General features: G+C 40.2%; 1 protein-coding gene across 7 annotated transcripts; it reads right to left on the bottom strand.

Moving 5' to 3' along the window:
- Positions 1-602: 602 nt before the first annotated feature.
- Positions 603-24,690, bottom strand: LOC129771073 (rab GTPase-activating protein 1-like). 7 transcript variants are annotated; one of them, XM_055774367.1, is made up of 10 exons: positions 24,553-24,690; positions 22,762-23,447; positions 8,324-8,756; positions 8,011-8,210; positions 7,451-7,830; positions 6,437-7,390; positions 2,199-2,906; positions 1,890-2,135; positions 1,638-1,802; positions 603-1,574 (listed from the first exon to the last, which is right to left on the bottom strand). In XM_055774367.1, the coding sequence occupies exons 2-10, from the start codon at positions 23,255-23,257 to the stop codon at positions 1,359-1,361; spliced, it is 3,798 nt and encodes a 1,265-aa protein (XP_055630342.1). In that variant the 5' UTR covers positions 23,258-23,447; positions 24,553-24,690; the 3' UTR covers positions 603-1,358. The 7 variants fall into 7 exon arrangements, with proteins under 7 accessions (XP_055630342.1, XP_055630345.1, XP_055630344.1 ...); XM_055774370.1 differs by lacking the exon at positions 24,553-24,690 and adding an exon at positions 24,497-24,520; XM_055774369.1 differs by lacking the exon at positions 24,553-24,690 and adding an exon at positions 24,227-24,374.
- Positions 24,691-24,816: the final 126 nt, after the last annotated feature.

The following is a 24,816-nucleotide window of genomic DNA, read 5'->3' as shown; positions in this document are numbered from 1 at the left end:
ATTGGATGGTAGCTTTTTACGTTGTTGCTGCTTTGGTCGATCTTAGCTATGGGTATTACTAGGCTGTGTCTCCAACCCTCGGGGAATTCGTGTGTACTCTTCAGATTGTTAAAGATACTGAAAAGAAGGAACTGTTCGAGCAAGGATAGCTGTTTCAGTATCCTTTAGCCGATACCGTCAGGACCAGTCGACTCACCTTTGGCGGAACGTAGGGCGACGGAAAGTTCCTCGATGGTGGAGTTCCGGCTGAGAGGATTATTGTGGCGACTCACAGGGATCACAAAGTTGCTAGTCGAAGTGGCAGGTAGGAATTGGTTTTCAATTTACATTCACATTTAATTTACAAAAAGCGGATCAAATGCAATCGTTTCGGATGATCACGCATTGAGTAATTCCACTGCTCTGCTGAGCCTTCTAGTGCCATATGATATGCAAGTGCACCACGAGCCAGGTTCGATATTGTAGTTTTTCGATTCGGCAAGAGTGAGATTCGATCTTGTAAGTCAGGGGATTAAAGAGCGATTGTATTTTTCGCCAACGCTTCACAATAATCAAATACTTATGATTTCTTTCAAAAATATTACATCACTTGTCGTAGGCGATTGATCAGATAATTCCGTGATTTATTCCTCATTTTTTTCACTTGTATGCTTGCTGTATACATTGGCCAATGCTGACGAAAGAGCGACGAAGAGATTTCGTTCATAGTTTTCTATTGAATTCGAAAATATCAGCTGCTCATGTTCTCTCAGTAGCTCGGGCTCAGGTATTGTGCCATTGATTCTAGAAAGTGTTACAAATGGCCAGATTGATGTCTCTAGCGTTTGAAAAAATCTCTTGGCTATATGTTGAGTACACGGCACTTGTAAAGTATCCCTAACGCGAGACGAAATGCATTTCTTTTATCAAAATAACCCTATGATTATTTTCTTAAATATTACAGGTCGCTGGACAAACCTAGATGTTGTAAGTTAGTATCCTCCCAGATTTCCTGATATAGAAGGAGTACCTGAAGATTTTGAAAGATTCACTGCAGAAAAAAACCAATATACTCAATTGAACATTAAACAGCTATAGAGAGTTCTGAGAGTCTTTTAAATATGTTCTTATTGTTACGTATGAGTAAATCGTGCATTTCGCCAAAGATGTGGTGCCGCTCGACTACAGTTCGGGCCTGATAATAAGCTTCTAGAATGTGTAGTATCTATTGGATCCTGATTAAATAACATGGCTTCTTCTGTGTTCCTGTTGGTCCTACTACTTGCGGCGTACATTATATTATATTATTTAAGTGTCCTTATAACCTCCCCAAATTAGAGTTGCAGTCCCGTAGTCCCGGTGAGATCTGCTGGCTGGATTTACTTCAGACTGTTGCACCGTTGTGCGGATTCCCTAAGTATAACGTTCTCGTTATTCGGTCCGCTGAGACAAGCACCGCCTGTCCCGGGCACTGTTCCACTGCAGCCGCCGCCTCCGCCTTCGAAAGTAGCTTGTGACAGACTGTGGCGTTGGTTCAGTTTGTTCCTCAACTGCATATGCGACGGAACGGGTTGAGGATGGTCACGGAGCTTTACCTACAATATTTTTTTGCATTGAATTTGGATATTGGATCGAGTCTGGCGAACAGGAATACTTACACTCGAATCAGTGTACGATTGGAACGTGGCCAGTGGCGCATTTACATCACGCCTCGTCACGACTTTCTCATGGATCGAGTTCAGCGTTTTGGAGAACCACGGTTGCCAGCTGCTGCGGTTAATTTGCATCTCTGTCAGAGTAGCGTTCAGTTGGTGATGGAGATCCTGCAATAAACATCATTGTCGATTTGTATTGAAGGCTTACAATGAAACATTATTTAAGTGACATTAAAATTTAAAGGCTACACATACCTGACACTTGCATTCGGCCTCGACCTGTGCCAACTTGCTTTGTGCTAGCTCCAATTCAAGCTCTCGTATTCGTTGGGTGGCAATCAGCAACGGATCTAGTGGACCAAGAGGACTATCTGTGAGATGGATGGCCTGGTCATTGTTGTTCTCGTTATTCGCGTGCTGGAGGTTTTTGCCATAGCTTTTGTGCAACGGCGACGATTTCGGTATGCTGGAAGAGCACTTCGAGCAAACCGAAACTGTTTTCTGTAATGATTATTTTGAGAATCATACATAAATCTATTTCGTACCTTCGCCAAAGAAACCTACCGTGAGATCATCCAACATTTGGTGAAGTTTATTATTCTCATTTTCCTGCCTTTGAATTATTACCTTGTAATCCATTATAATACCAATATTTTTCTTTTCATCTCTGGACTTTGTTTCCAGCTTCTCGTTCAATGCAATTATCTCCTGTTGCATTTTCGTCCGTTCCTCGTTGAATTTCAACTCGTACTGTTTGATCTCCCTTTCCTTGCGCTCACGTTCCTCCTTCATCGCCATGTGTTCAAGTTCGTATTTCTTCAACTTCTTCACCTTACATTCGAACGAAAGCTTCATCAGTTTCCTAGCCTGGTTATCACTTCGGCACTTTTTCGGCAGCGTCACACGGAAGTACTTTAGTATTCCTTCGAAATCAAGCTCCAGCAGTTCTTTCTTGCACACCGACAGCAGTGTAATAGCCACCTGAAACAAGACCGTGATCCCATCCAGTAGGAACACGTCCAGAATGTAGAACACAAAGTATAGCGGGAAGCGTTTGGTGAACAGTGTCAGAAACCATTGGCTTGCGAACATGTGCGCCTCGACACCCGTGGCTTGGAAGTGTTCGTACAAATCCGGCAGCTGGTCTTTCATGAGCCGATTCAGCTGGTACAAGCGGAGGTACAACGATTCGAAGCCAATCTTGTACATATCACGCAAGCCGTAGTTGTACATTAGGGCCACCAGTACGCAGAAGGCCTCTTCTTCGGGCATCTGGATAACAAAACGATATATGGGCGGAATAAGTTCATGATTAACTTATAGTAGAAAAAATTTCCATCTATATATATATATATATATATATATATATATATATATATATATATATATATATATATATATATATATATATATATATATAGAGTATATATATATATATATATATATATATATATATATATATATATATATATATATATATATATATATATATATATATATATATATATATATATATATATATATATATATATATATATATATATATATATATATATATATATATATATATATATATATATATATATATATATATATATATATATATATATATATATATATATATATGTAGGTGTTTTTGGGATTGTTTTCGTGATTGTTTGAGAGGTTTTAGGATGCAATAAATGTTTCTATCCCATAAAAATATTACACATATTTCAACCACAAATATTCCATCCAAACATGACAATTGAAAATGCCCATATGTTCTACAATTACTTAGTGACAAGTGCTGTTAGTCTATTTGATGTTTGCGCTAGCGAAATTGACCTTTGATCGAAACTGAAAATGGATTTTAATGTGATGAAACGCACTCCTATATCTACTTCTATTTATACCAATAAAAAAGTATCGCCGAATGTGTTGATAAGAGCAGAACTCGAGAAAGGAATTGTCTGATTTAGGGCTGTCTTTATTTTATCATATTTTCTGTATAAAACATTTATTCCATGTAACGGAGAAACATGTAATTTGCAAGTGGTTGAAAAATCTTGAACGAGAATTGTGTCTGAAAATAATCTGGTATTATAATGGTGAGTTTTGTTAGAAATACTAGGAATCTTATAGTAAAAGGTAAATTCAACGGGGTGAACAGATCTGCGATTGGACCCATGCATTACCGAGCCAAAATTTCAATTACCGGTAAGAACCAGTAAATTACCGGTAAAAACATATCTTAAAATAAACCATTTTCTTGAAGAAACGGCTTTTATTTATAATGATTAGTTTACAAAAAACATTTTGCAAGTTTTTTCTGGTTAAAGTAATACTTAAGGACGCAGAGAATGTTAATTTTGTCGTCTTCTAATTTACATCGATCTCATTAACTCTGATCCGAGGGTTTCCATCAATCCGTTTATAGACATTAAGCTTGGACTGTACGTTGATACCTTTGATTGTTGCAATCGTCGTTCAAGTTTTTCCTTGATGCTCAACTGTTCTGTAGGTTTCGTTTCGTCCAGTGGATTTTTTTTCCTCCAGCATTGTCGAGGTACTGAATCAATATCTTCATCGTCAAGTTTGATCAAGTCAGGAACAATTTCAAATGCCGGCTTGATAAATGCAGTCCATGACTTTTGATAGACGACGCCAAAGTCATCGTTAATTGTGTCACGACCATGAGAAGAATAATTATTCATATACGGGAACAAATCTGCATATACGAAACGTCTTTCTGCAATCCTTTCAATCAGGGCTTCAAGTAGCTGCTTCGAAATTTCTGATAGTTGCTCCGATTGCTGTTCTAGCATAAATTGCAATCTGACGTCAGCTTCATACAGGGTGCGTTCCTGCCGCAATAGCAGTTCAACAGTGACCAGAACTGGTTCGAGAGCATCAACCTTTATCGCTGTCAGTTCTTCATCGCAAAAGCTTATCTTGTGTTTCGTTTTCAGATCGAGGGTCGTAGAATCGACGCAACAACGCCAGTTGTGTTTTTCGGTCTTATTCGATTCTCGAGTAATATTTCAAAGCGGCATAAAGGCAACTGACAAATTTAATAAATATGACCCACTGTTGTCAAATTAGTGATCGTAAATTTATGAGAAGCAGTTTTATAAGTTTGGTCACTACAAAACAAGTGGTCACAAGTTATATTTATGGTGACATTAAGTCCACCGGAAGCACTCTTTTCTAGAACTGGGACTTTCCTCTTCTTCTGTAGGAGCATTGTACCACTGCGACCATTAGTTTGATCTATTGTAGTGCACTCCAGTTTGCTATGTATGCAGTGTCAGTTCGTTCCATCACTCAGGGAATAAGTGATAGTCGCACCAGGATTTTGCATATCCCCCCACGAAGGTATGACATCCTTTATGAAGTTCCTTACCTGTTTTGGTTCAGCAGACCAAATCTCGTTAGGCATAAGAATGCCCTTTCCAAGAATTCGCAGTCTTCGCTGGATTAGTGTACTGCATTGACACAGTAAATGTTCCGAAGTCTCAGCTTCGAAATTGCAAAAACGACAGTTATCATCTGCTAGTTTTCCGTTTTTTTAAGGTGATACCTGCTCGGACAGTGTCCGGTGAATAGACCGGTTAATGTACTCAAATCTGCCTTATTCAAGCTGAGTAGGTTGCGTGTTATTCTGTTACAAGGTGTAATTAATAATTTGGATTGTCTTGGTGTTGATAGAGCCCTCCAGTTGGCTTCAATCATTGATATTTCCCAGGTTTTGAGCTCCAATTTCATGCATGATGTAGATAATCCACAAAATGGCTCCGGCCCGACGAATTTAGTTGAAGATCCTAATCTTGCCAAGAGATAGGCTCTTTCATTACCTTCTATACCGCAGTGACCAGGCACCCAGTATAGGTTATCTTCGTTAGTAGCAGCTAGTTGTTTTAAGGATAAAATACACTCCCAAACTAGTTTTGACTGACATGTGTATCCTTTAGTGCATTAAGAGCTGCTTGGTTATCTGAAAAAATACAGACATTGGCACACCTGTATTTTCTAGTCAAACAAATATTTGTACATGTTAGAATAGCTTGTATTTCTGCTTGAAAAATTGTAGGCCACTGTCCCATTGGTATTGACATGTCGATTCCCGGTCCAGTAATCCCAGCTCCCGTAGATTTACCGAACTGGGACTACTACCAACATTTCTACTGAATCCTAGACTAATGGCACGGTTGGATTTTGGGGGTTTTTGTCAGCGGAGTTCTGGATGAATATCAGTTGTTGAATTTTTCAATTAAATAATTGCATGACGGTACAAGATGAATGTCCTGGGAAATTCAACTTTTGTGGGTTTTAATTTTAATCTGAGAATCAAAATAAAATTCCTTTTGAATAGACATGTGAAACACTTATATAGAACAAGCAATAAATTGGAAAAAACATTCGATTATTCGAAGATCGATTCTTTGGCACCGATTTATTTAGTTAACGAATTGACTCGTTCCAAAGCTTCATTGAGGCTTTGGTCATGCTCCTTCTTTGTTCTACTGGCAATCATGGTTGATTCCAGGTGGAAAACGGTTGTATTTGAACAACCTCATGGGTGCATTCGATGAAAGGCCACAACAAGATACTGAACTTGTTTTTCGCGTTTGAACTTCAAACTTTTTTTTACCAACCTCTCCAATGATGCTCCCTTTATAGCACTATCATTAAAACATGTAAAAGTCACCCTATAACCTTTGCCAGTAACAGCGGTCATACCGTTTCGTGCGAACGAGAATTTTTTTTACAACTAAATATGTAATCTAGAGATGTCGCACAACCTCTGAAACAATACTTACATGCAGTAGCAAGCTGGCCGCGATGAAGCTCAACCCCTGACAGTAGCCGACCTCCGTGTCGTACACCGCGTACGCCTTCGAAACCTTGTACAAACTGTCCTGGCCGGCTCCGCCACTTTCTCGGAAAAATTTGTGCGCCGGAAAGGTCCTATTAATATCCCGCTGAATCACATTCTCGCAGTTCGTCTCTTTGGTGATCAGTACCCGATACGAGTCGGTCATGTCGATCTTGTTCTCCACGTTGGCAAGCTTCTGCCAAATCGCACCCCGCAGTATGTCCGGTATGCCACAGCGCACCAAATTGGGCAAATTTTTTGGACGCCTGTCGAGATTATCTCGATCCCACTCCACGAGAATTTCGTTCCAGTCGTCCAGCAAAGCGCTGGGACAATCCTTCGAAACCTCTCCCGTTCCACTTAGCAACGGTTCGTCGCCATCCGAGCTGTAATCCGGACTAGAGTCGTCAAATTCCATCGATTGCACACTGGCGGACGTTTTGAACGCCCAGTTTTTGAAGTTAAGATTCAGTGAAAGGGAGGTTGGCGGTTGCGGCTCGACGATTTCATCGGAATGGTCGATCGACTTCACCTCCCAGTTGCCTTCACCGTTTTCCTTCAGCGTTAGATAGTAATACATCACAAGCAACCGCTTGTTAGTGAATAGATTTTGCATGATCCGTAATTCGCTTTGCGACAGTATCATGACCGAGGTTTCGATGACGAAACGTACGGGTTCCTGGATTCCTTTGATGACTAGGTCCACCGCAACGGTGAGGCATTTCTTCTGCGTTTCAGTATTTAGCTGCTCGAACGCTTTATCGTTGGCCTTCCATTCGGCTCGAATGAGATACGGTAGCTGGGAAAGAGTGGCAGCCGCTGTGAGAGAAGTCATCGAAGCGGTCATTTGATTCGTCGGCACAGGAGTCGTGTCCGGTTTGAGATAACCCATGTTGACCTGTAATTGCATAACGACGGTTAAACTCACAAATAGTTGCATAAGATAGGAATAGCAAACCATATCCAGCAGCTGCATATCGGCCTGTCGCACAATTTTCCCCGGACTGAGCAACACTCCAAAGCATCGTTCAATGTACAACGGTGGGTACTGTTCGGATGGTATCTGTTTCACCGTGATGCAAACTTCTTTATCAGTGTTGCATCTGAGTCGAAAACTGGACTTGGCATCCCTGGGTACCGTTGTATATCCACCTTTTTCCTTCTCCTTGATTTCCAGCGAGACACTAAATTCATACATTGCCGATTGGATCGGATTGCCAGCACTATCCGATGTGATCGAGGCCATCATCGCATTCAGACTGCTGTCCGCCAACGAAGTTGTCATGCTGGCTGGAATGCTCGGGGGAAGCACGCGTTCGAAGGCCTTCGCGAAACAGGCTGTTCAAGTATAAACAGAAACAAAGGTAAGATTTTAAACAATAGTATATTGCTCGAAAGCCATTTTTCTCGGAAGTTGACATCACATAAAGCATGATTGGTGGGTTTAGAAGCGATGGAAGAAGCTAATATAAAGCAAGAAAAAATGTACCCTGTTGTAAGAAAGTAAGCAGTACTAACCACTGACTTGAGTGACTGCTTCAGGGATGTTACATCTGAAAACATGGCACTGATGAGAGGCAGTTTCCTGTGATTCTCCGTGAGACCAAGTGAACGCGAAACAAGCTTGATTGGGTGTGCCGATCGGACCCCGAGCGAAGAACAGAATTCGCTGAACCTCGTAGGTGGCGATCACGCCATTCGTTTCACCGTCGTGGAGCCTTTAAAGGATTACTGTAATTAGCATCCCTAAATCTCAAATCATTGTTCAAATTGGCGACTCGCGTCTTATAGATATTTGGAGTACAGATGTGAAAGGAAAATACAAACTTACACCACCAATCCTTCCGACCGAGTTGGGATGCTAACAGACACTTTCATCCCCAGCGGGGATCTATCCGAGCTGGCGTTCATCTCTGTAACTTTCTGCAGTATTTCCCTCTCCGATTTGGGAGCATTGATGCTGGTAGCCCCAAGATACGTGACACCGCTGAATATGGTACACTCCTGATCAATGTCGGACAGCTCGTCGTCCGTTTCGATCGGGTAGTGATTCTGCTTCACTTCGTCTCTCTCCGTCGTCGGGCTGGAATCGAGACAATCGTAGAAGACCGATTGGCCGACGCGATTCTCTGGCGATAATAGATTGGGAGTCAGTTCACCCCCAGCGACACCACCACTTGCACTGCGCATCTGCAGCCCTCGGAGGGAGAGCTGAGGCGCTTGGGCTTTCAAATTACCTCCGGTGGTAATACATCTAACAGGAGCTACGACACGACACGATGGGAGAAAATAAGCAAAAGCATGAGTCGTTAGTACGGATGACATGAATTGGGTATGGTGCATGAGTTAACAAGAAATGAAAATAGCAAAACAAAGCTTTGTTGAGTATGCAAGTTATGTGAACGTAAAGCAAGCAGATATTCGAGCTCCGAACTTTCTTTCGCCTGGTTTGCTCATCTTATGAGGAATTCTTCTTTTAGTAGCAAATTTTGAATTGTTGGATTTTAATCAAATCTTCTTAATGGCCGTTTCGACTAGGCTGTTCCATTCAACAGCGAAAAAAATATAAGTGCCCTGAGTCTGAGTTGATAACAACCTTTAGTTTGCAAATATTCTGTGCTAGATCTACTTCATGTAGTAAAACGCATCAGAAGTACAGATAACACAGAAGTATCAAATCATAACATTCTGGTAGGAGGGACTTGATCCAGTATTTGAGTCGCAGAATATTCCAGTGGCTGTGATCAGCCCATAAATTGATTTCACAGCATTACAATGAGAACTCCATCGAGTTTGCGACAATATTTTGACAACACACCTGTGTGGCTCAGAAACATCTGTCAGCGATCAGTTAAAACCGCGAAAAACGAGCTAACAGAATAAAAAGTTTTAAAAGTGTCACACACTGTAGATTCTTAACAAAACCGTGTTGTCCTCATAAGCTCAAAGAGTTGTCTACAAACCCTATGGTTTTTTTTTGTTTTGCTTTCTCAACAAACCCTAAACTCCTTCATTTGATCCTGACATGGTTGGAGCGGTCGATAATCTGCGAACGGCACTTCATGAAAACTAAATCCTTACCTTGCAGTTGTTGAAAGATGTTGTTATTCAAATCTGCAGCCGTTACTACCCAAAACGAAAAAACTAGGAGTGGATTATATCTGTGGTCAGCTACCCGGAAAACTTTGTCCCGCCCAAAATTTATTTTTTGTTATCAATACCTTCAAACAATCACGTTTTCTTACTAAGCGCACGTTCATGGGTCCAATCGCAGAACTGTTCATTGATTGATCTTCCAATCGATCCTTTGAAATTACCTTTTACTATAAAATTCCTAATACTTCTACCAAAACTCGTCATCAGGGTTGCCATAATAAAATCTGTGTTTTTGGTCTCAAAAAATCTTTTTATCTGTGTTTTTTCTCAGAAAATCTGTATCAACACTTTGCGGTCTTTTGTCTGCTTTCAGTCACCACAGCAGAGAAGTATACTAATATTATAATTTATGCAGCAATGTATCAGTTCACACTTTTTCTAAACGAATTTTCACATCTTGTGAACTTATTCACGAACCAAAATTGTTTGACGAAAGGCGCAAAGCTAATTATGCGAAAGATATCACACGAAGAAGAATTACAGCAAATATGTTTTAAACACAAACATTAAAACATTGTTTAGTAAATACTTATCAGAAGTTTACAAAAAAAAAGAATGTTGTTCATCTTTGATGAGACGAACCAGCCCAGGAGGCTGAAAGTCTCAAAAATAAATAATAAAAAAAAAAGTCACAGAAGGTTGTGTCCGAGACACGACCGCATAGTTGACGTAGGATTACGTTAGGCTATCTGTCGCATGCTGATTTTGAATGTTTGAAAAAATATATTGTTAAACTCTTTGATAATGATCTGATGGCCCTGAAAAGGGCCGTTTGGTTTGGTTGTTGGGTATTTTTTGTTCATTTCACCAGTGTTACAATCGAGCTTACGGTATCAGTGATAGAAAGTTGTTTCAGCTCCGATGCACGTTTACGAGATTGGCGTTCATATTGCGTGAACATATATTCCGACATATTTACTCGCGTAAAACTTTATGTAGCAACAAAAACAACAATTCACTTCTGTTGTTTTTTTGGAAGCGGTAGCTTTTTCGGAGCCGCTGCTGCTTATTTCTGTTTTTATTTTAGTGGTTTTCGTTGATACTATCACGTCGAGCTAAACGGCGAATAGCGAGTTCAATACACTGGATATTGTCATGTAGAACCTTACGATACGCTTCGATCCTCCTTTGCCTTCCTTGCCGCATGAAGTCATGTTGGTTGATGTTGATCTGATGTGACCACACTTAAAACACTAAAAACATATATGTTTACCGATCTGAGCGTCGAACAAAATGAGAAATCTGACTGAGCAGCAGCATCAGCAGAAAGAGAGAACATGCCTGAAACTTTCTGCTCATGATGTTTGCTGTTGCCATCAGTACTGGACCGATGCGGGACACAGCTCGATTGTTGACAGGCCTCGATGTTTACCGCCGCTGCTGCTGCTACTGCCACTTAAGCTCGATATGAGACACAGCTCAATTGTTGGCCGCTCAGATTCGATGCTCGTCTTGAAGTTCACTGCTGCACTTTCACGATTCCAAGAAGCGTGTGCTCGCATTTCTGATGGAGAGAGCGTGCCCGAAATGCTCCGCTCGCGATGCTTGCTGCTGCCACTAGTAGAGTAGTAGTAGTTTGCCGCTGCTTATACTGCCATAGAAGCTTGATATGAGGCACAGCTAGCCTATTGACTACACAGCTTCGATGCTCGTCTATATATTAGCCGCGTCCACTGCTGCTGCTCTCCACTGTTGTCCGTTCCACGTCCGTTGTAAAAATGAACAAAATCCACGAACGCTCCATCCTTTTATATCATTTGGTATGTGTGAAGTAGGCGCCTCCTACTCGATTTTCATGCAGCTTGCCGGTGAACGAACGAATCGGGCGCGAAAAAGAAATGACGTCAATTTCGATCAATCAGGCCTAGGTATCTTCTGTTTGGATAGTGGTTGAGATTTTTTAATTGTTCGATTGTTAGTTACATGATATATATTTTATTTTATTCAACGTGAAAAATCATTATGTAGTGCCGACAACGTATGATGCAAACATCTCATCAATCCATCATGAAATAAATGAGCAATAAGCGTTTGAAATTGGACGGGTCGCTCATTTATTTTCTAACGATCATTTATTTTCTAACCGGGAAGCAGTTGACATACTACGCTGCGCTTTTATGTACATGAAAAACCACCTTCAACATGCGGGGAAAAAATCTTATATGAAAATTGCCAGATGTCAATGTTGCCAAGCGTAGTTATTGAAGGTTAACCCTTCCGTTACGAGCGTCGTCTATAGACGACATCCGCGTGACGTCCTGTGTGTACGAATGTCGTCTATAGACGACATCCATGCGACGAGCTGTGTGTACGAGCGTCGTCTTTAGACGACATTAAATTCATACTGCTCTTCGATCACACCAGCGCGATGTGCATACTTTTCGGCGCAGTGCTCCGTACAGGGGTAGCACTTCGGCGGAGCACACTGCCGTAATGAAAGGGTTAAACCGACGCCGAACCGAATAGCGATGAACGCACCCATATCACGAACTTCGACATTTGATTTGCTATTATGGTGCTACTCGCCCGTGTATTTCGCGCAAAGGCATCGGCAAAATATTATTTTTGAAAATTCCTTGAGGCATTTGTCTGAAACGTGCTGTGTATGACCGGAGCCGTTTCGCTATATATATATGCATACATATGTCATTCGCCTCCCTTACCGCATCCAGTCAGGTTGGTTGATGGAAAGTATGTTTCTGACGTGATAAGTTTCCTGTTAGTTGCATATGATCAAAGAAAATGTAAAAGTAAACAGTATTTTTGATCGTAGTTTTATATCATTTTTATGATAAGTGGAAAACAATAAATTAAACTCTTTCGTTTCAAAGCAATATCGAAAGTCCTGAAAAGGACTGGAATGGTTAAATGGGTTGTACGGAATCTGCTGCTTGCTAATGTGAGGTTTCAGTCGGATGTAGCAGTTGTTAACTTTTTGGCAGCGGTAGTTTTTTCGGAGTCGCTGCTGCTTTCCTTGGCTTTGGCATCTTCGGCTTCTGTGCGTCGGTTTGCAAGGGTTTCGTTGACACCATCACGGTGAGCTAAACAACGGATAGCGGGTTTGATACACTGGATGTTGTCATGTGGAACCTTGCGATACACTCTTCCTTAACCGGGTCCTTTGTCTCCTTTACCTCCATAACCGCATCCAATTGTATTGGTTGATGTGAACAGGAGTACCAGCAATGCACACTAGAAACACATATGTTTATCGATCTGAGCGTCCAACAAGAATGAGAAATCTGACTGAGTAGCAGCAGCAGCACCAGCAGTAAAGAGAGCATGCCTGAAACTCTCTACTCATGATGTTTGTTGTTGCCTACAGTAGTGGACCGATGCGAGACACAGCTCAATTGTTGAGGTTCAACCTCGATGTTTACCGCCGCTGCTGTTGCTACTGCCACTTATGTGAGACACAGCTCAATTGTTGGCCGCTCAGATTCGATGCTGCACTTTCACGATGCCAAGAAACGTTTTCGCACTTCTGACGGAGAGAGCGTGCCTGAAACGAACCGCTCGTGATGCTTACTGCTGCCACTAGTAGTAGACCGGTTTCAACAACCGTTGCTACTGTTTGCCGCTGCTTATGCTGCCATAAGCTCGATGTGAGACACAGCTCGCATTTCGACCGCTCAACTTCTATGCTCGCCTATATATTAGCCGCTTTCACTGCTGCTGCTCTCCACTTGTTGTTGTCCGTTCCACGTCCGTTGTGAGAATGAATGAGATCCACGAATGCTCCTTCCTTTTATATCATTTGGTATGTGTGAAGTAGGCGCCTCCTACTCGATTGCCATGCAGCTTGCCGGTGAGAGAACGAATCGGGCGCGAAAAAGAAATGACGTCAATTTCGACCAATCAGGACTGGGTATCTCTGTTTGAATAGGGGTTGAATTTTTTCAATTGTTCGATAGTTAGTTATATGATATGTACTATTTTATTCAATGTGAAAAATTGTTATGGAGTGCCGTAATCGTTTGATGCAAAAATCTCATCAATCCATCATTAAATGAATGAATAACAAGCGTTTGAAATTGGACATTTTTCACGATGCGATCGATTTTCATTTTTCAATTTGTACCCCAATATGTTCCCGAAAGACGTAATCCTACGTCAAAATCTTTCATGATCTCACAAAGTTATACATCACTGCTTTATCTATCCATCTATCTATATATATAAAAATGGAGTGATGTCTGTCTGTCTGATTCTTATAGACTCGGAAACTACTGAACCGATCGACATGAAAATTGGTATGTAGGGGTTTTTGGGGCCGGGGAAGGTTTTCGTGATATTTTGAGACCCCTCCCCCCTCTCTAAGGGGGGGCTGCCATACAAATGAAACACAAATTTCTGCATTACTCGGAAATTAACCAAGCAAACGAAACCAAAGTTGGCATGTGAAAGTTTTAGGGTGCAATAAATGTTTCTATGATGGTTAGACAGTCCTTCCCCCACTCAAAGGGGGGGCTGCCATACAAATGAAATACAAATTTCTGCATTACTCGAGAGTTAATCAAGCAAATGAAACCAAATTTGGCATGTGGAGGTTTTAGGAAGCAATAAATGTTTCTATGGTGATAAGATACTCCTTCCCCCTCTCTTAGAGGGGGCTGCCATACAAATGAAACACAATTTTTTGCATTACTCGGAAATTAATCACACACATGTCGAAATTTAATACAATCTCAAAGGGTTAAATTTATAAGTTCAATCTTGAAGCATAATCTTAGCTTTAGTATCATTGATTCGCATACTTATGTTGACGATGTTGATGGTATCCACTGTGCTTTAGTAGGAAAAAAGATAAACAGTGTTATTTATTTACAGTTCGTCTGAAAAGTTCATAAGGTTGACGTCTAGATTGTGCCTCTTGCAAAAATCTACTTGACTATCACAAAGCACCATGTTTCAATGGATACGTGTCAAAATTTGACAGAAATCGGTCGATTGGTTTGTGAAGCGAAGCAACTTTTATTGTGTACTTCATTGTGAAAAAAATGTAAAAATAACAAATCAATGAAAACGAAAGCAAAATAGCATGAATTGGGTTTCGAATTGCTTCCGCATCCACCGTATTCTCCAAATCTGGCCTCGGCGACTATTTTCTGTTCGCAGACCTGAAGAGCACGCTGGCAAGAAATTTAAGACCGATGATGAAGTGATTACGGAAACTGAGGCCTATTTTGAGAAAGAGTACTATAAAAATGGTATCAAGTTGCAAGATCGTTATAATCGCTGTATCGCCGTCGAAGGCAATTATGTTGAATAATAAAATTTAATTTTGCAAAAAAAAATGTTTTACTGTGTTACCTTATAAACTTTTCAGCCGAACTGTTAGATTGAACATGAGAAAGCAATACGACATGCTACATATGAATTCCAAAATGACTCTCATTCTGACTGATTCTGATTCGAATGCTATATGAATAAAATTTAGTGCACCCGTGGCCTAGTGGTGGCTCACATTATCATGCCGGGTGTTCTGGTTCGATTCCCGTTTTGGCCGGGTGATTTTTCGTCAGAGAAATTACCTTCGACTTGCACTGTGGTCACGCGTATTCTAGAGCTTGCCCCTCGGAAGACATTCAAGGCGTGTTATTTGGCTCAAGAAATCTCAACTAAGTATTAATAAATGACGCTAGTTAATGCATACGTTGAGATGGCAAAAGTTCCACAGGGAACGTTAACGCCATTCAAGAAGAAGAAGATGAATAAAATTGGGGAGTTGGGAAAGAATATTATTGAGATCAAGCCATTACTAATATTGGATCGTTATTTTAAAAAATCTGTAAATCTGTATGAAAACCAAAAAAATCTGTAATCTGTATCTACAGATTCTTGGTTTCAAAAAGTCTGAAAAATCTGTATAAATACAAATTATTCTGTAGATATGGTAACCCTGCTCGTCATTATAACATCAGATTATTTTCAAACACAATCCTCGTTCATGATTTTTTAAACCACTTGCAAATAAGATGTTTCTCTGTTACATGGAATAAATGTTTGATACAGAAAATATGATAGAATACACACAGCTCTAAATCGGACAATTCTTCCCTCGAGTTTTGCTCTTACATTCGGCAATCCATTTTTATTTATATAGATAGAAGAAGATACAGAAGTGCGTTTTATCACATTAAAATCCATTTCCACTTTCAAACAAAGATCAATTTCGTTAACGCAAACATCAAATAGACTAACAACGCTTGTCACTATGTAATTGTAGAAATTTGTGTTTCATTTGTATGGTAGCCCTCCCCTTAGAGAGGAGGGAAGGGGTATTTAACCACCATAGAAACATTTATGGCACCCTAAACCTCGATATGCCAAATTTCGTTTAATTTTCTTGCTAAGTTTTCGTGTTATAAAGTTGTGTTTTATTTTCATCGATCACGTCAGCACAATATGCACACTTTTCGGCGCAGTGCTCCGTTCGACGGTATCACTCCCACGCTACGGCAGCGAAAAGGTTAAGAAACATTTTTCAGATGAAAATTTTTTATCTTCTGAGTTCACTAATGGAGTAATCGTGCTAGTACTGGAGTGTTCAATACGAACCCATCGGGTACTGAGCGATGCACAGAAGAGTTCCAACGGAAGGTGCTCAATTTTCGAAGCCACTTTGAGAGACAGAATTGCTCAGCTGAAAACGAGCAAGGTAAAAGGGAAGCTGATAAGCTACGACCTAAATCATGCTGATCGGGTATCTCCCTCATTCCTTTATCAAACTATGCGACAGCTGGGAATTCACCCAGCCTTCATTGATTTACTAGCACGAATTTCCGAGCAATCTTTCTCTGGTTTACTAGTAAATAGGCATCTCTCGCAGCGCTTCCCGATCAAACGCTCCGTACGGCAGGGAGACCCGATATCGATGTTACTTTACGATATTTACCTCCATCCTTTTCTGGCGAAGCTGGAGCACCAACTTGGTGCCGACCTCGTGGTGGCATACGCAGATGATATATCTGGGAAAGTCGCCAATACTGACACGATAGAACGCGTCAATGAAAATCTTGAATATTTTGAACGTGCCGCTGGAGCAAAACAGAATAGATCTAAAACGGTTGCAAACGACATCAGGCTCATTGATGAACACCCATTAAGCGTTCCGTGGCTACAAACGGCTGAAAAGCTGAACATTTCGGGTGCGCTCTTCACCAACTCGATCCGAGAAATGAGCCAAATAAATTGGGACGCTCTTGTAGCAAAATTTGCCCAACACTTCTGGTTGCACTCGTTGAGTAATCTCAATCTCCAACAGAAAATAACCATACTACACCCATACCTCGCTATACGGCCGCTCTTTATACGGCATTTCGCTATAACGGCCTTCTTCAATTCAGGCACGTATTCGATTTACGGCCTAAAATGTTTCGTTATAACGGCAAAAAAAATTTGAGGATTGGTTCAAAAATCATTTTTATGCATAAGTGAAAAAAATATTTGCGAGACAATAACTTAACACGTTAAGCTCCGATTTTTTCTTGCTCCGCTTTTCATTCAGTGCGCATCAAGAGCGTTTGCACAATATCAGTGTCGGTCCCAGTTCCCTAAGATACTTATTGTAATCATAGAGAATAGTCAGCAATACGACTAGAATGTAGTCAAATTTTGTAAAACATCCGAAAACAAACCATATATATTTTTATTTTATCATTTTATAACTATCAGTCCCAGTCAGTCAGCACTTTCCTACCAAAAAGCTCAACGTTGGCCCCTAACGACTGACGCTGGGCTAAACGTGTTAAGCAACAAAAAAATACATAAGCATATTCCATGTAACATGAAGTTGTTTCATTTTTGATTATAGATTATTGTTGATTTTTATGTATGTATGTTGTATGTATTTTATGTTTTTTGTTTATGTTATGTATGTATTTTTGATTTAAATTAAATAAATTTAATTTTTGATTCGAATGAAATAAAAAGATAAAATGCATTTTGAATGATAAACCATGTTACATATTTAACAAAATTGGAACCGATCTGATTGAATTTGCATGAATTTGTATTAGAATAATTGATTTTTTATACGGCTTTTCGCCTTGCGGCCAAATTTCGTGGAACGTATCTAGGCCGTAAAGCGAGGTATGGGTGTATACACATTCATTACGGCGAAGATTTGGTACATGGAATCGATTCTTACGCCTTATTGCGAACACACGGCGATCATGGGGTCATTCTTGAGACGCGGACTACCAGCACAAATTCCAATGGGGCCACTGGCACGTGGTATCGAATCCGGTGAACTAAAACTGCAACTACCAGCTTTAAAGTGCAAGGAGCTGCTACTGAACGGACACATGCAAGTAAGTGGATCCCTTCCCTACTATCAATCCCTCCAGAACCAAGCTATTCCTCCCCCCCCACAGACCTTTCCTGTCCCTAGATCATTTCCCAGCAAATTCTCCTACTCCCCCCACTTGTTAGAGAACACCAATCGAGCGATAGAATATATCGTATTTTCTTGGCACGAACTGAAACACCTCGTGTTGAAAGGAAAAATCCTGGCACAGATTGGAAGAATATTGCGACGAAACGACTATCATCGAGCCAACGAATTAATTTATACTTGCTCATTAATGAGAAGTCAGAGCATGGGACACTGATGAAAAGAATTCAACGAGCGAATGATGAAAACTATTGCACTTTAATGCTGCAACTGAAACGCTTATCCTTCGAAGCACGAATGCGACCAACATTATTGAACATAGGACCTATCCAACAAGGTCACATACTGATAATGTTTATATTAGGCTGTAAAAAAAGTCCTGCGGTATTTTTTTTGAATTTTCATTTGTTCATAAAATTAGTTACAATCATCTGTTTTAAGTCAAATATGCGCCGTTTTGTTCGATGACTTGTTCCCAACGAGATGCCAACTTCATAATACCCCTGTTATAGAAGCTCGCTTCCTTATTGGCAAAACAACTCTGATAGCCAATTTTAACAGGCCTCTTTTGTGGCTAACTTCTGACTACCTAGCTCGTTCGCCATGGACAAAAACGGGTGGTAGTCACTTGGTGCAAGGTCCGGACTATACGGCGGATGCAAAAGAACCTCCCATCCGAGCTCCCGGAGCTTCTGACGCGTCACCAAAGGAGTGTGTGGCCTGGCGTTGTCCTGATGGAAGGCAATGCGGCCTCTGTTTATCAAAGATGGCCTCTTCTTCATGAGTGCTACCTTCAAGCGGTCCAGTTGTTGGCAGTACAGGTCCGAATTGAGCGTTTGGCCATAGGGAAGCAGCTCATAATAGATTATTCCTTGACAATCCCACCAAACACACAGCAGAACCTTCCTGGCCGTTAATGAGGGCTTGGCCACCGTCTGAGTCGCTTCAGCGGGCTTCGTCCACGACCGTTTGCGCTTCACGTTGTCGTAAGTGACCCACTTTTCATCGCCAGTCACCATCCGCTTCAGAAACGGGAACACCTACACCAGAACGAAAACGTTGAAACCATCGTTGTGCGGTGGAAATGGAAACTGTATCGGGTCCATAAACTACACAAATTTTATTGGCAGCTTGAGATGCATTTTTGCCTTTGTCATAGTAGTACTGTAAAATATGTCGGATTTTCTCTTTATTTTGCTCCATATTTGCGACACTATAACTCACGAACGACTTAACCAAACAAGGACTATATTATAGCGCGCAAAAATACCTTTCCAACAAGCTATAGTATGACTCGATACAATGAATACAACTAGAACAACGCGCTTACAACGACACCTCGCGGAAATACCGCAGGACTTTTTTGACAGCCTAATACTATACATCACCTATATCAATGGAACTGATGTTAGAATCGATGTTGATGTACTTGCATTTTTTTAAGATGCGAAAGTTAATGTTTTTTGTAAATAATCTCTTATGTAGACAAAAATAAACGTTATATTTTACAAAAAAAAAGCCGTCTGCAACACGAGAAGATTTTGTTGCAGTCCATTGTGGTATACTGTTATTCACTCTATAAGGAAGATTGTTGGACTGATGAACGATGTTTGAATTTGAGTAACTTTATATACATGTACATAGGTACCTTAAAGATAACTAACTTCAGATACAATCAAGGCATAACGTAAACGAGGTAATTATTTATGTACCCATAACGTCCGGTTGAATCAACGAGGTGTATTTGTGTTGTTGGGATTTCAATTCTATTTTAAAAACTTTTTTGACGTAGAACTACGTCTTTCATTAAGGGTGCCAAATCAGAAAACAGGTCACGTTTTTATGAAATAAAGTTAACGTTAATAACTATTTTTGCCGCGAACGGATCTTGTCGATTTACATACTGAACGAATCGGAAATTCCGTAAGATTGGTTTAATATGCTATACATTAGAATCCCCTGGTTTGTAAATGGTTTAAATTCATGAAAACTTTAAGCGTTTCCATTTTCCCATACATTTGTTCTGTCCATTTGTGTGCTTTCCCGAGCAGAGCTATCAATAACGAGCAACTTATCGACGACCAACGGAGGGGAAATCGTAGGATTTAAAGTCTCCGTGAACAAAGGAAAAGTAGAAGAATGAAGGGGAATACTTGCCTAGAGTATAAACAGTGGATCTCGCTGAGGCAAACTTTCATTCGGCATCGGTCTGTTGAGCAATCCAGTTCACTTTGCTTTCGCTGAGCTTCGATCTAAGATGGGACCCCACCAGAGGTAATCCAACTTGGATATCGTCGTTTGGTTTTTCTGTTTGTTTTTCGCGTTATTCGTATCGTGTGCTTTTCTTTGCGCGTCATAAATTGGACGCTTCGCGTAGTGTGTGATGAGCAAGAAGAAGAGGAAGGCAGGCTCGAGCCCTGCAAAAAACGAACGCATTGCCAGGGGCAATAAAATTTTAAAATAAAAATCGAGGCAAGCGTCATCAAATGATGCACGCGATGTTGGTGCAGTGAAAAGCGCTCACACTGAACCGAGCCTTCGCGAGTGTGACACCGCATCGAACAACATCGAAGTAGGCGATTTCGGCGCGTCGGTCGAAAATATAAACGCCGTTACCCAGGCAGCAACCAAAATCAAGCTTCCCCCGCTGGTGGTAAAAGCGGTCGCTCTTGACAAACTCATCAGCGAATTCGCATCGATGGGTGTTACAGCAGAGTACAAGCTGTGTGGCATAATTCAGTCTTTTTCCAAGCAGTTAACAGTTTGTTAAAGCAGTTTGTTTTCCGTCATCATAAGGGCTTCGATGGTGACTTTGGGAATGCATCAATGCATTAAACTGACGTTATGGCGAATCAGGCGTAAAGGTTGTGCGCCAAAAAATTATTTGGGGAATACCAAGCATCTTGAATGTCTTACTGGAATGTTGAGTTATTTGGGTTCGCGTGCCAGTCGCAAAACTGCCTTCAACTAGGATTTGCGCTAATATTGATCATAATGAAGCATTGCTACAGTTTTCGAGGTTGTTATTAACAAAAAGAGTTTGTTTCGCTTTTTTAGTCACAAAAAAAGTAGATGTCGTTCTGGAATTTTGTATGTGATTAGGTTTCGCTTGCCAGTGGCAAAACTTCCTTCGCTAAGGGTGACAGCTGCGCTTCTCTCGAGCATGAGAAAGTAATGCAAATTTTTTCGAGACCAGTAATATTAACAGAAGCGTTTCTTTTGAGAATAGCGCAAAATGATGAGAAGTGTTTATATTCCTAGTAGTTTCAAGCCACCAATGTATGGCTCTGTATGCATGCTATGACGAACGCTTGTTTGGCGCTTGGTTTACGTTGTACGAACGATGCCTAGAGGTGCGATTCCCTTGAGGCAATACTATTTCAGAGATTATTCTACTAAGCAGTTGTTTCTAAAATTTCACAGCATTATAGAATAATATCCGAAGGTATAAACAAGCGACTTATATAAAATAACAGCGTAGTTCTACGTCAACAATTTGGTCGTATCTTGGACACAACCTCCTATAATTTTTGTTTCGATTGTGCAACACGAATATGTTAAAAGTTTGTATTGAGGTGAAAAAATACTTTTTTAATATCGCTACGTTTTGTATTAACCCACATGTTTTTCAACGTAACTCCTAAACATACATTTTTAACATAATGATGTATTTCGAAAAGTTGTTGGAAATTATAAGCAAGTAAATCTATGAACATAACGGTATAACACGACAAACATATTAAAAGGGCCTATTTACTATAAAAAAAAAGACAATGGACTGGAAATATTTGTTTAAATTAGCTTTTTTTGTTTTAAATCACATCAGGATTCATAATTTGTTTCTAAAAATGATTGTTAACATACAAAAATTTGAAGTTTCGGAAATTCATAAAAAATTGATGTTCCACAATGTTCGCCAAAAATAGATCTTGGACTGATTTTTTAAATTTTCTACATTACTTATAATTTATATGGAAAAAAAATAAAAAATACATATATAGATATTGCAAATAAAGTTTTTTTTTGATAATAAAAAAAGTACTATTTTTTTTCTCAGTGTACATTTTTTTCACATTTAAACAACAATACTCTATAACTCTTTCTAAGACACTATTTCGGTACAACTAATAGTTTTTGAGATATAAATTATCAAAGCTTTCTCTTACCAAAATCGATACGCCCTTTTTGCTACGCTTGAGTCAAAAAATTCCCAAATGCTGTGGAAAACTTATATTTCCTCCAACCCAAACAAAATTCAAGCTTTCCGGGAACTTTTTGATCAAGGTAGTATTTCCGAAACAGCTAGAGACAGTTGCAATGAACATGGGTTATCATACGAAGCATTGAGTCTTGAAATTGATCAACACCTTCGAAACAGAATTGAAATTTCAAATGCCGTACGAATATGGTTTTGAATGAATTCACCTTTTTACTCTCATGTGACACTATGACTTTATCTGAATAGAATGTTCCGAAAACTTGTTTTCGACTTTCAAAAGAAGCGTTAAGAGAATTCGAGTTTATATAACTGTATTGAATGAATCACTTGTTTGACAGTTTACTAAACAACGTTATATTTTTGATAAATCAATTTGCAAATTAGTTCAAAAATGTAGCCATCGCAACATCCAATGACAAAACAGATAAACCAAACATTAGCCGTTTTGAGGCGCGACGCCAAGCAACACACATATGAAAGCGTTTGAGCAACTTACTTTTATTCGCACTCCCTGGATCACCATCGCTTGCACTGAGCGTACGCTCTTCGTCCAGCTCGTGGATGACCTCATCCATATTCTTCTCCAAGTCCATGACATTACCGTTTCCCTCGATGTTCAGAATGGGCGAGATTGCGTCCAGCTTCTGGAGTGCAGCCGGCACCAAGCTCACAACCACTTCGTCCTCGTACAAACAGTCGCTCAAATTTATATCATCAACCTGCTTGGGTCCACGTATCGGTTCGAGAGTTTCCTTCCGCCTGTCGCCACCAACGTGTGCTATATCCAGCACCGGGGACGAAGGTGTGCCGTCGAGTGCGACCGAAAACATCGGTGCCTCCGGGACAATTTCGTATTCACCACTGGTGGTAACGGAATCGGACGATTTGATACTTAGATTATCATCTGCTTTCTGGCCAGGATTTACCTGTCCAGATGCTTCCGGCCTGACTGTTGGAATAGTGATAGCTTCTGTTGGTTTACCATGCTCCATTTTTTGCTCCAGCACTGGTTGTAATTAACTGCGTTTTGATTGAAACGGGGAGAACGGCGTTGTACAAAAATAGGTTTATTCTCATTCCAATATTAGCTCAACGCTATTGTGCGTAGCTTAGTGGGTTACAGTGTAGCTTTGTGTATTCTAGATGTAACATTCTCGTGTCACCAGTCGAGAAAAACGGAATCTGAAACAAGAACATATAATTAATGACTGTGAACAATTGATAGGATTGTTTGAAACACTTGTAGGGAAACATAAATTGAATTTGCATTAGACCAATCATATCCGACGCTCTTTTCACAATCACTCATTCAAGTAATGGGGCCGGGAGAGTCATTTGCTAAAACAGCAATAATTTCTGACCAATGTCGTCATCAGCAGCAAGCTCGTAAGCGCCGAGACGAATGCGATGCTTTGATTGTGAGCGCAAATACGTATTCACGTTTCACTAATGACAAATTATTATTGATTTTCTTGGAACACATTATCCCAGTGCGATTTATGTTATGGTGGGATCCTTGCTTGGATCGTGGTAATTCAATCTCGATAGACACAACCATTTTTAATGCCAACGTTGGACAGAAACATCTTGATGACAAATGCACTAGCAACAATTTAAGGAAAGACATCCATTGCGTGGCCATCAATGCTTAACATATTTGAAGAAAAGCATGCATAGGATTTTCTTCGATTGCTAAATCTCTTAACAATTTACAATTAAATACAATCAGCTATCCAACATACGCAGTGACCGAATGATTGTACTGCTAATGATAGTTATCTAATAGTTTCTGATTACTCTTCGTATCATCCCATTACGAGATTGTATCTTCAAATGCTTCAATCTCAAATAAATCCTTCTCGCCTTGCTCCACTTCACCTGTGCTCAAGTTACGTAAAAAAGACTAAGTGCACTCAATCGATATAGTTTACGCCGCCACGGTGAATCGAAAATTTACTAACAGGAATCACTTAATCCGAAGGTCGGAAATGTTATTGAGAGCAGTGAGCGTTGAATAGTATCACATATTCTACAAATAGCAACTAAATTTCCAGCAACGTTATCCTCATTATCCTTTCACGCTGAGAACAAAACAACAAACATTATCGATCTCTGTGGGTGTCAATTCTTTCCACCTCCCCCAAAGGTTGATATGCATATTATTCCACTGACATTCCTTGCGCGAGATCCGAGTACGAGCGAAAAAAAAAAAGAAAAACACTAACTTATACCTCGCGACGGCATATATTCGCCTATGTAATCCACACACATTACACTTCGGACGTACCTTTCAGCTGAAAATCGAGAACAAATCAATAAATCTTAACACTTTCTTGCAAAATATGTGTTGTGAAAACACGAAAAAGCCTTCTATACGCTCGAGACAATGCAAGTTTTACGTGCGAGTGAAGATATTTGACAGTTTGCGGTATGTGTACCAAGAGAGGGAGAGAAATTTTGTTGAGAAGGAGAAATAAAAACGAGAGAGAGAAACAGAGCAAAACATTGGTAATGCACAGACGCGGCCAATGTTTTCATGCACTTGTAGCCC

This window comes from Toxorhynchites rutilus, chromosome 2, assembly GCF_029784135.1.
Source record: "Toxorhynchites rutilus septentrionalis strain SRP chromosome 2, ASM2978413v1, whole genome shotgun sequence".
In the NCBI taxonomy this organism is placed as follows: domain Eukaryota; kingdom Metazoa; phylum Arthropoda; class Insecta; order Diptera; family Culicidae; genus Toxorhynchites; species Toxorhynchites rutilus.
This window is presented reverse-complemented; position numbering and strand designations above follow the sequence as displayed.